Genomic DNA, 14,289 nt, shown 5'->3' with positions numbered 1-14,289 from the left:
AGCCAACAATGGTCGAGCAGGACCTTTGACTTATCTTCACGTAGATGGAACTGGTAAAAGAAAGGAGCCAGGGGCTCCTCCCTAGCCCATGGGACCCCTGAGGAACAGATCCTCAAACGACCTCAAGAGTGAAAACAAATCAGTTTATCTGTTCCAATGGTATGTCCTTAAACACCCAAAAGGGAAGTATAACCAAAGATTAAAGGGGCCAATATAATTTCATAAGAGCACACATATATATAACTAAAAGTTACTTGACAAAAAGCTTTCTTTTTAACTTCTCTTTTGTTGATAGGTGGAAATTTTTTTCTAGTAATCAGTTAACATAAATGTGTACATGATTATCCTTCCTACTACACAGTGACTAACTACACACTGTGTGATAACTACACAGTGACAAGTTGTTATTCTGGTTCTAAGTTATTAGTTTGCTATACATCCTATGTGCATAGTAACTACAAAATTTCTAGGTCTACAGAACTAAGGACCAGAAGATTCAAACACAGTGATCACACAAACAGAATGCTACCTGGTCACCTTCAGACCCCCATTTCAATTTTGCACATTATTTGAGCTACAGTAGTACGGGACTCACCTAAAGGCTAATGGCTATACCTCTGCCTAATGATTTAGAAACTATCAGATCACACGGCATTCTGTGCACCACAGCGGGACCCACAGAGGGAAATAGATCACACTTGTGGCATCACTCTCACTCTTGTACTCATGCAGTAATTAATGTCATGTGACACATCTCAATTTGTGTGAAAAAAACTATTATGGGCATATGGTGTAACTACCTAATAAAGCATTTCTTTGACCATATTCCATAATTAACAATACATACTTCATATTTTATACAAAGCAAAGTTATTTAAGGAATTAGCAAAACTTCTATATTCTGTTGTTCATTTTTAATCTGAATTATCTATTTTAGAACTTTCTTTAAAATTTTAGTTTATAAGATAATAGGTTTCCATATGCTTATCCTACCCTCAATCCCCACATTTTCCCCATCCTCCCTCCCCAACCTTGTTTAAACCTTTCCAGGCCTAGTATCTCCTCCACTCACTTTGCTATCTCCTGCATTTCACAACACTTCTGCCGCCTTAGTCTCTGCCCCCACGCCAGGGCTCCTTTGGCTTCTGGACCTCTACAGACCGTCTTTCCAGTTTAAATACAGAAACCTAAAACTTCAAAGATAGGATTCACAGATGAGAGAGAACATAGGGTGTATGTCTTTCTGGGTTTGGGTTACCTTTGATTTCCTATAAACTTCATAATTTCATTTTCTTATGGCTATATAAAATTCCACTGTGCATTTGTGCCATGTTTTCATTATCCATCAGCTGATAGGCATTTAAGCTGATTCCCTTTCCTAGCTACTATGAATAGAAAATTAATGAACATGGATGTGCAGTATCTCTGTAGTAGGATATAGAATCCGTTGGGTCTATGTCCAGGAATGGTATATTCTATTTTTAGCTGAGAAACCTCTATACTGATTTTCATAGTGGCTACACCCCACCGATAGTGAACAAGGGGTCCCCTTTCCCTGCATCCTTGCCAGCATCTGTTATTTTTGTTGTTGTTGTTGGCATGCATGGTAACTCTACTAGCGCTATGAAAGCTAGCTAGTAGAGACGAAGCTCCAGACTTGCTGTGTTGTCTGCATCCTCTGATGGGGAGCTGAGCCCATTGGTATTCTGAATTATTATTGAAAGATATGTATTAGCTCTTGCTATTGTTGATTTTTGTATGGTTCAGTGTTTTCTTAGTCCTCACTTGCTTAACAACTGTCAGCATTTTTTTCTGTACCTTCTTGGATGTGTTCATCAGACTCTTCTATTCAAAGCCTCCATTCCAGTATCCTCTAGAGTTGGCAAAGTGTTCATAAATTGCTTTAGCCTGCTTTTGTCATGGGAAATTTTCCTTTCTCCTTCCATTCTTACAGTTTTGCTGGATATAGTAGTCTGACTTGGCAGTTGTGATTTTAACAGCTTAAAAATACACCTTTCCATATCCTTCTGGCTCTTAGAGTTTCTGTTTAAAAAAAAATCACCTTTATCTGATGGGCCCTCCTTTATATGTGATTTGGCCCCTCTTTCTTGCTGCTTTCAACACTCTCTTTATTCTGAATACTAGTGTCTTGACTATATGATGTGGGAAATTTCTTTTCTGGTCCTGTCTTCTGGTATACTATATGTTTCTTGTACCTGGATGGGCATCTCTTTTAAAAATATTTTCTATGCCTTTGGTGTGATTCTTCTTCTTCTATGCCCACAATTCATAAATTTGGTCTTTTCATCATGTTTCAAGGATCTTGTATATTCCACTGATAGGTTTTTATTAAATTTATCACTGACTATGACTGAATGGTCCAATTCCTCTACCTTATCTTCAAACTGTGACATTCTTTCCTTCACAGGAGCCACATGAAGTTTTTATTTTACTCACTGAATTCTTCATTCCCAGTAATGTTTCAGTTTGCCTTTTCTTCAGTGTTTCTCTTTGTTGAACTGTGTTTTTATATCCTAAACTGACTTCCTTATTTCATTCAGTTGTTAGTGTTATAATCATTCCTTTGACTACTGTATGGAATTTTGTCTATATCACATTCATTGGCATCTACTACTACGGGACTGGTATTCTTTGGAGGAGATATCTTGTCTTGGCTTTTCATGTTATATATATCTTTATTCTGTGACTTGCTAATGTGGAGTTAGTTCGTTGATTAAGTCTTTCTAGCATTCCTGTAATGAATAAGTGTTTGCTTCAGAGCCTGATATTCCCTCTGCTCGGTGGGTCTTTGCTCAGCCCTGTGTTGCTTGAAGTTTGGTTATGATGACACCCAGGGTTGATCTGTGGATGAAGTAACTGAAGGTGACCTCAGCTTGGGGAAAACACCAAGGGCCAGCCCCTGACCTCAATGCAGTTTGATGGCACTTGGGATGGCAATTCTCTACATTCTGTCACATTGTGTGCTGTTTGAGAGTATGTGGCAGGATGACTCTACCTTCATGAGCTAGGGTGCATATGGAGTGAGGGGAGGGGGGAGAAGCCAGGTGTGGATGAGTTGTGCATCCTTTTGCTTTTGCATTCAGGGTGCCCACAGGGCAGTGGGAGTGTGTGCTTGGGGTGGGGGAAGGGCTCACTTTCTTCTGGCTTCAACACTTAGTATATATGGGGGCAGTGGAAGTGTGAGGAGGGGGTGGGAGCTCCTGAGACCTCTAACCTGCCAGGCTGAGGTGAGCATGGAATGTTAGAGTTGTGTATCTATTTCAGCAGTCTATATATCACTGAAAATAAATTATTTTTATCTTTGTACTATATACTTGAGTGATAGGATTACCCACATCATTAACTTATTCATCACTGAAAATTCCGTAGACTTATATTAAAGTGAAAAAAAATAGGATAATTATGTGACATTATTGTCTTGTAATTCATCTTGGAAAATGAATTAAAGAAAGATAGCCAATGTTCGTCAGCCCAAATAATGATCAACTAAGACACACTGAAAGGTGATACAATGTCAAGCAAGGGCATAATGAAATCTATTTTCTCTTATATTGAAAATTTGTTTCACTGAAAAACAATTTTAATTCATTAAAATAGTCATGTAGCTGAATAAAACTGAATAATGGCTTCCTTGAAAAACTGACACCCATCAATACCAGAAATGACTGCATATGGACCCTCAAAAGTCACTTCATAAATGTTCTAATTACTGTTTTATCAGTTTTCATTTTTGCTGCATTATCTGAAACAGCCAACTACCTGTCAAACACAAGAGCACCTAAGAAACCTGTGCAGTTCCTTAGTGTAAAGGGCATGTCCTAAAAGCAGGGAAGGTGTACATTTTTTCTTGGTTGCTGATGGATATGCTGGAGCACTGAAGATTGCTTTACACATCAAGGGACTCAGTACTATTTTTTTGTGACAATTTTAGGATATAAAGTACAGGAACAATTTGGTGATGGAAGGTGAGTCACAAAAGCTTTTCACTTGGTAAAAGGTCATAAGTTTATTAAGTAAGGATATATTCTGGAAGATTTCAACCACTAACACTGTACTTCTAAACTTTCAGGGAGAAAAGATAAATACTAAGTAATGGATACTACCTAAGTTCTTCCAGGACTTAAATATTAGCTGATATGGAATCTTTAGAAATTCTGTGTATATTTTTACCAAAAAAAAAGCACAAAAGGCTTTTTTTGATGGGCTCCTTCTGGTAGACTGAGCAGACTGAGCAACTTGAACACTCGGTAAAGACTGACTTTCTGTGGGAAAAGAATGGTTAAAAGGAAACACCTAGCATTTTTAGTTTTTACAAAAGCAATTTAAAATGTTTAAGTAAACATACTGTCTCCTTAATAGGAGACAACAGGGTGTGTGTGTATATATGTCGTGTTGTGTAATATTCATGCATCTTGGAATGACTGAAAGCTTATCCTTAAAGTTTGCATTTGCACTCAAGTACTCTAGGTGTGTGAGTATTACTCAGCACCTACACCACCCATGAGAAATTTCATTTTGATCACACATTAGCTGTTCAAAGAAAACAAGCATAATAACTTGAGCCAATTTTTAAACATGGGTTTGGAATAAGATGATTTTTATGATGTAATTTTGAGGACTTATGGAGGGCACAGCTTTTCCAACTCTTCCTAGCCATTCTATGGCATATAGCATGTGTAAGAATCTCTCCTCTCTTTCTTATGTTGTAAAATGGAAAATGGTTTAGAAACAGTACCAGAGCAGCATAAAATAAACCAACTTCCTCATTCTATTAAACAAAAGCCTCAAAATGCTTGAAGCTGCTCATTATACTTCCTTAAACAATTCTTTTTTTCTAAGTCAACAATCCCTATACTCCCAATCATTGTTCATTTGATGTGGCTTTTAGACACTTCTTTTTTTTTTTTTTCTTGGTTGTCCTTTTGAGACATGGTCTCCCTGTAGCCCCAGCTGACCTAGAACTTTCTATGTAGACCAGGCTGGTCTCAAACTCACAAGAGCTCTGCATGCCTCTGCCTCCCAAATGCTGGGATTAAAGGCATGTGCCACCACGCCTGGTGACAATTTTCTATTTGCTCTGTTTGTCAACCCTCTGAATCATCTAGTGTAACACCTAGAAGAAGCAAGATAGTTTTCACAATAGAGAGCTGATGATCCCACTGTAGAGGTTTTATTTCTTCCTGAACACAAACCAATTATTCCAAATTCTCATTTATCAAAGGAGTCTTGTATCATCCCTGTTTAAACCCACATCCAATATTTTGAAAGATTGTTCCTATAAAACTATATTTTAAGGAGTAATGCTTTCCCACAACATTTAAATGTTAAGGTATTAACAGTCCATTTTCTAAGAAAAACAAAGACCCTCTACAACTATATATACCATTATTGCTTATATTATTTATGATTAAATATTTTATGTATCTCATCTAGACCCATACCAATTAGTTAGATTACAGAAACCCCAAAACCCCAGAATTCTAGGGAGAGAATTACTCATGTGTCATATTTCTTTTAATAAAATTAAAGAATGTTCTTCCTATTAAAACAGATTTAGGTGTCACTGGTATACAATAAGTGGAGCACACTTAGACAAAAACAGATAAGCCTCCCCCAATATAAATACAAGTGTGAAAACTGAACATCGCAATCAAGGTGACAATACTTCCCATTTTCCCAGAAGTTTCCTTCCCCAGAGGACTCATCTTAGCATCCCCTGCCTCTGATGAAACAACACCTAGCTGCTTTCTCTCACTACAGTTTGCACTTCTAGGATTTCAAACATTTTGTGATTTGGCTTCTTTCAATCAGCATGATGATTTTTACATTCATCTATGTAGTAACATATATAAATAGTCTATTCCTCTTTATTACTTTATTACTAGATAGGATTCCATTATATATATATATATGCCATAATTTATATATGTGCCTACTGATGGACACTTGGGTTTTCCCATTTTTTGTTATTAGAATCACTAAAACTATTAAAATGTTCATGTAACAGTCTCTCTGTAAACATTTTCTTTCATTTTTCTGGGTAAATACCCAGGAAATGAATGGCCTGGTTGAATGACAGGTATATACTTTTTAGTTTTAGAGACCGGTAAAATGTTTTCTACATAGGCTGAAGCAGTAAAACTCACAAGAATTCTACGAACGCCACAGCAACCCAAGTCCTTGAAAACACCTAGTGTTGCCAGTCTTAAATTTTAGCTATTCAGGGAGTGTGTGATTATATTTTATTGTGGTTTTATTTTGCCTTTCCTTAAAGACTAATGAAGTTGAACACCTTTACCAACTCTTATTTGCTATCTTCTTTTGTGTGATATGCTCAAATTTCATCCCCTTTCTTACTGAATTTACCGCAAATATTTATGCCATAGTGTGGTTTGTCTTTTCATTTTTGAAAGTGTATCAGTTACTTTTCTGTTGCTGTGATAGAAACACCATGACCAAGGGAACTTATAAAAGGAAGAGTTTATTTAGCTTATGGTTCAAAAGGGGTAAGTCCATCATGGCAGGGAGGCATGGTGGCAGAGGTGGTTGGAGGTGGAGCAGAAGCTAAGCGCTCACATCTTCAAGCAGGCACAGGAAGCAGAGAGTGGCTGGAGATCTGGCAAGGCTTAAGAACTCTCTAAGCCGGCCCCCAGTGACATGCTTCCTCCAGCATGGCCACACCTTCTAAGACCTCAAAAAAAATCACGACCAACTACTTAAGAGTCTATGGAAGACAACATTCTCATTCAAACCATCAAATAAGAGTTTTTTAAAAGAAAAAAAAAAGATTTGATTTTGATGAAGTCTAAATTATCCTTTTATTTCCTGACTGTGCATTTTGTATTCTACCTTAAAGAAGCCACTGCCTAGCCCAGGGTCACTGATTCTTCCCTAGCTCTCTTCTAGACAGTAGAATGTTTTAGCTTTCCCTTTTATGTTTATTCTGCATTTTTAGTTAAATTTTGTATATGGTAGGAGGTAAGAGTTGTAGTTCTTTTTTGTTGAGGCCATTTAACTATTAGAGCATTTCAACCACTTGCTGAAAATAATATTTTTTTTCTAATCGACTACCATTGCTGGTTTTTCCAAAAATTATCTGCAATATACATATGAATTTATATACAGATTCCTTTCACCCACTTATAATCTATCTTCAAACCAATACTACAATGTCTTGGTTACTGAGTCTTAAAATCAAGTAGTACGTTCTCAAATTTTGTTTTGCCAAAATTCCTATTCCAAGTCTCTTCCATTTCCATACATATGTTTAAAAAGCCTTATCAAGTCGGGTGTGGTGGTGCATGCCTTTAATCCCACTCGGGAGGCAGAGGCAGGCGGATCTCTGTGAGTTCAAGGCCAGCCTGGTCTACATAGTGAGTTCCAGGCCAGCTGGGGCTACAGGGAGACCTTGTCTCAAAAAGACAAAAAAAAAAGGCTTATCAAGCATTATAAGGAAGCATGCTACAATTTTGACTGGGGTATTACTTTTGATGAATGATTTTAGGTGTCAACTTGGCTGTATTAAGGAAGACCTAGAGAACTGTCAATGTCTGTGACAATGCTCCCAGGGAAGAATGGCATGCTAGTCTGAGCAAGAAAGAACACCTGCCCTGAGAGGGACCATTTAAATGGCTGGAAGCCTGAACAGAAAGAAACAGGAAAATAAGTGGTCTTTCTCTTGGAGGCAACAATGCTCTTTTCCCCCTGGTCTTGGACATTAGAACTCCAAGCCTCTCGAGTCTTTGAATTTCAGAACTTGTACCAGTGGTCCCCCAAGTTCCTCAGGCCTTTGGACTTGGGCTGAGCCATGCCATAGGCATCCCAGGGTTGTCTCTAGCCTGCAGGTCTGTTATGAGACTTCTTTGTCTCTATAATCACGAGTCAATTTCCCCAATAAATTATTTCCTTTCACCAATCTCCTCTCTTCTCCCCTCCCTCCTCCTCTCCCTGCCTCCCTGCCTCCCTTCCTCCCTCCCTCCCTCCCTCCTTCCCTCCATCCATCCCCAATCCTTTATGTCCCTCCTTTCTTTCTTCCCTCTCTCTTGAACTCTAATACCAAGTTAAATCGTTAGATCAATGGAAAAGAACATATGTCTTTTTGAGGCAGGGTTTCCTTATAGCCAAAGTAGACCAGGCTGGTCTCAAGCTCACAGAGATCCACCTGCCTCTGCCTCCTGAGTCCTGGGACTAAAGGCAATCCCCACCATACCCAGCTAGAACCTATGTCTTTAATCATCATATTCCTCTGCACCGATTTACTCCTTCATATCTCTCAGAAATGTTTTCAGTGTACAGACAGAACTAATCTTGGTTCAAATTGATCACTGAGGATTTTCACAGATAACATAATTATTTTCTTTTGGGTGCTGGGCATCAAATCCAAGGCTTTGCAAAGTCTTTACCACTGGGCTACATTCCTATCTCCTGTAAATGGTACTTTTAAAATGTTGATTTCTGGTTATTTGTTGTCACTATGAAGAAACACAATTGAATTAGTATGTTGATCTTCTTGCCTATAACCTTGCTAATTTAGTTTTCAGTTCTAGTAACCTTTTGGAGACTCCTTGTGATTCTCTAAATAAACAATTATGTTATCTGTGAAAACAAAAGGCTTATTTTCAGGTAAGATCATCCACGAGAAGCTCATGATTGCCTTACATTTCCCCACTCTCGGTCTTTATGCTCAATACTGTCGTGCACTTCACTTACACACTATGAATCTCAGAAACTGTTAAAGATCCAAAACAAGGATCTTTTGAAAAGATTTTTAAAACTAAGGCAAGCAGTTTACATAGACATATCTCCCATTTCCTATCCTTTCACTTCTTTATATTCATTCATCTTTCTAACTGATGACATTTTCCTCCTGCCTGAAGGTCTTCCTTTTAAAGATTTATCTATCAGAGCAAATATGATGGCAACAAATTCTTTCAGGTTGTGGATCTTTAGTAGAGTTCATTCAGCACCTCATCTTGGTTGGGAATAGAAATTAGTGTTGACAGGTTCTTGTTTTTAGTATTTTAAAAATGTCACCTCACTGTCTTCTAGTTTGAATTATTTTTCTTGAGAAGCCTTTCTTCATGTTTCTTGCTCTTGAGATACACTCAGCTTCTTAGACAGTTAGACAGACAGACAGACAGACACACAGACACACACACACACACACACACACACCCCTCTATTATCTTTGCTCTCTCCAATTATATATGTCAGGCCACTTACAGTTGTCCTGAAGGTCACAGATACTCCATGCTTTATTTCCCCTGTGTTTTCATCTGAACGGTTTCTATGGCTATGTTCTTAGGTTTGGCAATATTTCCCTTCTGTGAACTATTGACAGCTGATCATTGCTGGATGAGGGAGAGTTGGTTTTCTTTAAAGGAGTGATGCTAGATAGGCTGACCAGGCTCCAGTGGATTAACTCACACTGAGGGACATTTGGGACACAAACTTGACTTGATAGGCCTTAACATATATGACAGAACACATAAAATCTGGGGGAGGGAGCTATGAGGGTGCAGATAGTGGAGCAGGAGTCTAAATAAGATTGAGATGTATTATATGAAATGCATAAAAGTTCAATAATTTTTTTTATTTCCTTCTGCTGGATTTAACATGACATTAATCCCAGAAAGTATATTTTTCATTTCAGAAACTTTGTGTATCTCATCTCTACAAATTCAGCTTAGGTTTTTTTCCATCACCCATGTTCATGGTTTCCTTCTTAAATTTCTGAAATGTATGCATGGTAGCTATTTTACCATGCTTATTAATTAGTTCCATCATTTGTCCCATTTCTGGATCCATATCTAATAACAAAGTCTTCTCATTATAGTCAGATTTTCCTTTCTTTACATGACTTTTGCAGACAGTATAATTTTTATATTTTGGGTGCTATAGACTTTGGTATTATTACCTTAAGTATTTTTGAGCTTTATGTATGATATAGCTAACTTACTTAAAATTAGTTTAGTTTTTTGTACCTTGAATTTAAGGTTTTTAGCATGTAAGCTTTTTAGGCAGGACTAGAACAGCTTTTGTCAAAAGCTAGTTTGGGTCCACTACTGAGGTTATAATACCCTTCTGAGGACTATATTTCATGTTTTATGTTTTAGGAAGTCTTTCCTCTGGCTAGTGGAAACACAGGTTCTGAAAAACTCGCCAAATTGTTTTCCTTCCTTCCTTCTTTCTTCCCCCCCGTCCCTCCCTCTCTTCCGTTGTTTGTTTTTTGTTGTTTTGAGACAGGGTCTCCCTGTAGCCCCAGTTGGCCCAGAACTCCCTATATAGAGCAGACTGACTTAGATCTCACAAAGATCCACCTGCCTCTGCCTCTGTGTGCCCCACCACCCCTGGTGCCCCACCACCCCTGACTTCTGTGTGTTTCTTTATCTTGAGTAATTACCTCACATGCATGCTTAATTAATACTCAGCTAAATATGCAAGAGGAATCTTCTAGAGAGTTCTTAAGCTCTGGGAGCAGCCATCTCCTCTTTGATACTCTTATTTACAGATTTTTACCACACTGATTTATTTATTAATCTTGGTACCGTCACCCCCCGCCCCCGCCACAACTCAATGTTTGCTTCCCCAATTCAGTGAGCTTACGGGGGATTATTTGTTTTTGTTTTTTTATCCCTAAAGTATTGTTGAAAACTTTTCCAAAAAGGATGTTGGACAATTGGAGGACTCATCCTTTTTCCTGTTTTCTAAGGGATCACGGTCCCTAGTAGTTTATGTTTAGTGTCTGAAAAGCATTGTTTTAAATATTTTAATCCACTTTTTAGTTGCTTAAAACTAGATGCTAAGTCCAGTCTATTACACATCAAAGCTAGAAGTGAAAGTTTTGCTGTTGATTTTAAACATATTCAGGGCTATAAACTCCAGTGCAATGTGAACACTTCTCTTTTTATCTCCATCCTACATATGAACAAAATGGCAACTCTAATCACACTGTTCATACTGAGTATGTGATAGTCTCTTACTTAGAAACGTTATGATTTTACTATTAAGTAGTTAAATAATTCCTCTCATCAAATCAATATCATACATAATTGTTTGGTTAGCACAACAGGGCTGTAATATAACTGAAGTCACGTATACAATGTTCAATCAAAACACATAAATCCGGGGCTGAAGAGATGGCTCGGTGGTTAAGAGCACTCACTGCTCTTGCAGAGGACCTCGGTTCGATTCCCAGCACCCACAAGGTGGCTATGAACCGTCCTTAATTCCACAATTCCTCTCATCAAATCAATATCATACATAATTGTTTGGTTAGCACAACAGAGCTGTAATATAACTGAAGTCACTGTATACAATGTTCAATCAAAACACATAAATCTGGGGCTGGAGTCAGTGGTTAGGAGAGATGGCTCAGTGGTTAAGAGCATTGACTGCTCTTGCAGAGGACCTGGGTTCGATTCCCAGCACCCACAAGGTGGCTATGGACCGTCCTTAATTCCACTTCAGGGGAATCCGAAGCCCTCTTCTGATCTCCGTGGCATTGCACGACATGGGTGCATCACATACATGCAGGCAATACACCCACACACATAAATAAAAATAGTAAGTAAAATATTTAAAAAACAAACAAAAACCCCACATAAATCCATTTAAACATGGTTTCTATGAGAAAATGTGATTGAAATTCCAACCAGATTCTATGAACTGACTCTATTATTTTGGAGTAGACACATGCTCTCAAGAAAGAAAATAAAGCTTGAGAGAAAAAAGTTCTGATGAGGTGGGCATGGTGGCACATGCCTTTAATTCAAGCACTTGGGAGGCAAAAGCAGGCGGACCTCTGAGTTTGAAACTAGGCCAGCCTGGTTTACATGGCAAGTTCCAGGCCAGCTGGGGCTATAGGGAGACCCTGTCTCAAAAAAGGTCTCAAGACCAGAGGGGGGAATCTGAAGCCCTCTTCTGACCTCCGTGGCATTGCACAACATGGGTACATCACATACATGCAGGCAATACACCCATTGCTCTTGCAGAGGACCTGGGTTCGATTCCCAGCACCCACAAGGTGGCTATGGACCGTCCTTAATTCCACTTCAGGGGAATCCGAAGCCCTCTTCTGATCTCCGTGGCATTGCACGACATGGGTGCATCACATACATGCAGGCAATACACCCACACACATAAATAAAAATAGTAAGTAAAATATTTAAAAAACAAACAAAAACCCCACATAAATCCATTTAAACATGGTTTCTATGAGAAAACGTGATTGAAATTCCAACCAGAGTCTATGAACTGACTCTTTTATTTTGGAGTAGACACATGCTCTCAAGAAAGAAAATAAAGCTTGAGAGAAAAAAGTTCTGATGAGGTGGGCATGGTGGCACACGCCTTTAATTCCAGCACTTGGGAGGCAAAAGCAGGCGGACCTCTGAGTTTGAAACTAGGCCAGCCTGGTTTACATGGCAAGTTCCAGGCCAGCTGGGGCTATAGGGAGACCCTGTCTCAAAAAAGGTCTCAAGACCAGAGGGACTGCTGCAAGAGAGCAGAGGTGACAAGCATACTGCCTTCGGGAACTCTCAGTACTGCTGCCTGCCCAAGACTTGCACAAGACCATAACAGTCAACACTCCATCATGGATGGAGGAAAGCTTCACAAGGCCCTACTCCTAGTTGTCAAGCTATAGGCAGTCAATGGCTGCTGAGGGAGGGAAAGGTAGTTCTTTTCTGGGATGAGCCTCGTGATGGATAGGCCCCGCCTAAGTGGTCAGCCCTAAAAACAGTGGGAACACAAACAGTGGGACTCAGCAGGGTGTGTGTGTGTGTGTGTGTGTGTGTGTGTGTGTGTGAGAGAGAGAGAGAGAGAGAGAGAGAAGAGGACATGAATTTGAGAGGGGAACATTGGTAGAGGAGACACAGGAGAGTTGGGAGTGGGGAAATGAAGTGATAGAAATGATATAAATACAGTCTACTCGTGTAAGAAAGTCTCAAAAAAATAGAAATAGGATCTTATTGAAAAAATAAGTATTCTTAAAAAAGTTCTGATGCAGAATGAGATATTAACTTCTATAATGCATATATAGATATTTTCAACCATTGAGTTATATCAGTAAAATTCTTTAGTTAATACAGCAGCTAACCTGTGATGATAGCAAAATGAAACAGGTACTTACTCATCTAACTCTTCTTCACTTTTAGAACTATCGGCATAGAGATACTTGCTCATGTCCACAGGTCTTACAGTTTTTCTTTTCGTAGACTGGGGTGGAGAATCCCTTATAGTAACAAAAGGTTCTGGTTCATCAAATGGGTTCAAACACTGTGAAGTCTGCACACCTTTAAAGGGATTATAGCTGTTATTATAAAAAGATTCTTCTGTGTTTTGGGGTAAAGCTGTTTCAGTGATTGGTTCTATAAAACAACAGTAAAAGACAGGTTAAATTAATAGCATATGATATTAGCCCATATTTTTAGTGTTTTCAGAAATAGGTAGTCTTGAATTAATAAAGTAAGAGGTTGAGAGAGTACAAAAGAAAGTATTTTTAAAGTGCTAAGGAATTCCAAAGTTAAAAAAAGTAATATATAAGATCTGTCCTCTTCTCCAGCAATAGACTCTCTAAATTTTTTAAAAGATTTATTTTATTTTTAATTTTGTGTGTGTGTGTGTGTGTGTGTGTGTGGTGTGTGTGTGTGTGTGTGTGTGTGTGCACATGAGTGTAATGTGAGGCCAGAAGAGGGCATTGGACCCCCTGAAGCTGGAGTTACAGACAGCTGTGAGTGACCTGACATAGGTGCTGGGAACCAAACCCAGGTCCTCTTCAAGAACAGGACCCAATCTTCTCTGCTGAACCATCTCTCCAGCCCTTTTCCCGACAGTCTTTGAAGTTTCTAATACTAGTATGATTGGTATATCAATTTCAGAAGTTTTAAACCTCTTGGAAGTGTTTTGTTTTTTTTTTTAATCTCACCATATAAGCTAACAATCTCATCCTGAAGCATAAAACTTTTGTTTTTAAAAGAACACAAAATGGATTACATTTTAAATGAATGACCCTGGTAATTATGCCAGTACAGGACACCTAGGCACCATTTATTCTGGACAGTGTAGAGCACCTACCCATATGTTGCTGATGGATGAAGAGGGTAAGGACTGAACCCCAGGGCCTTGTGCATTCCACCATTGAGCTATATTGTCTAACCTCAACCTTAAATCTTTCAGAGCTCTTAGTGAGACAATAAACTTAGACCTATTCAAGACTAACAATAGTAGCATAAGGAAATTCAAGTTCAAAATACTATATTAAAACTA

The 14,289-nt window shown here is 38.6% G+C and overlaps 1 protein-coding gene across 1 annotated transcript in view; it reads right to left on the bottom strand.

Annotated features, from left to right (window-relative positions):
* Nucleotides 1–14,289, bottom strand: part of Ehbp1 (EH domain binding protein 1) — a gene marked incomplete in the record, with an annotated part of 244,217 nt that overhangs the window by 154,690 nt on the left and 75,238 nt on the right. The window contains 1 exon segment of the mRNA XM_017802601.2: nt 13,154–13,391. Coding sequence (XP_017658090.1) covers nt 13,154–13,391 — 238 coding nt within the window.

The sequence above is a fragment of the Nannospalax galili genome, unplaced genomic scaffold (genome assembly GCF_000622305.1).
Source record: "Nannospalax galili isolate Female #2095 unplaced genomic scaffold, S.galili_v1.0 scaffold805, whole genome shotgun sequence".
NCBI lineage: Eukaryota > Metazoa > Chordata > Mammalia > Rodentia > Spalacidae > Nannospalax > Nannospalax galili.
Note: the sequence above shows the minus strand (reverse complement) of the source record. Positions and strands in the feature narration are given on the sequence as shown.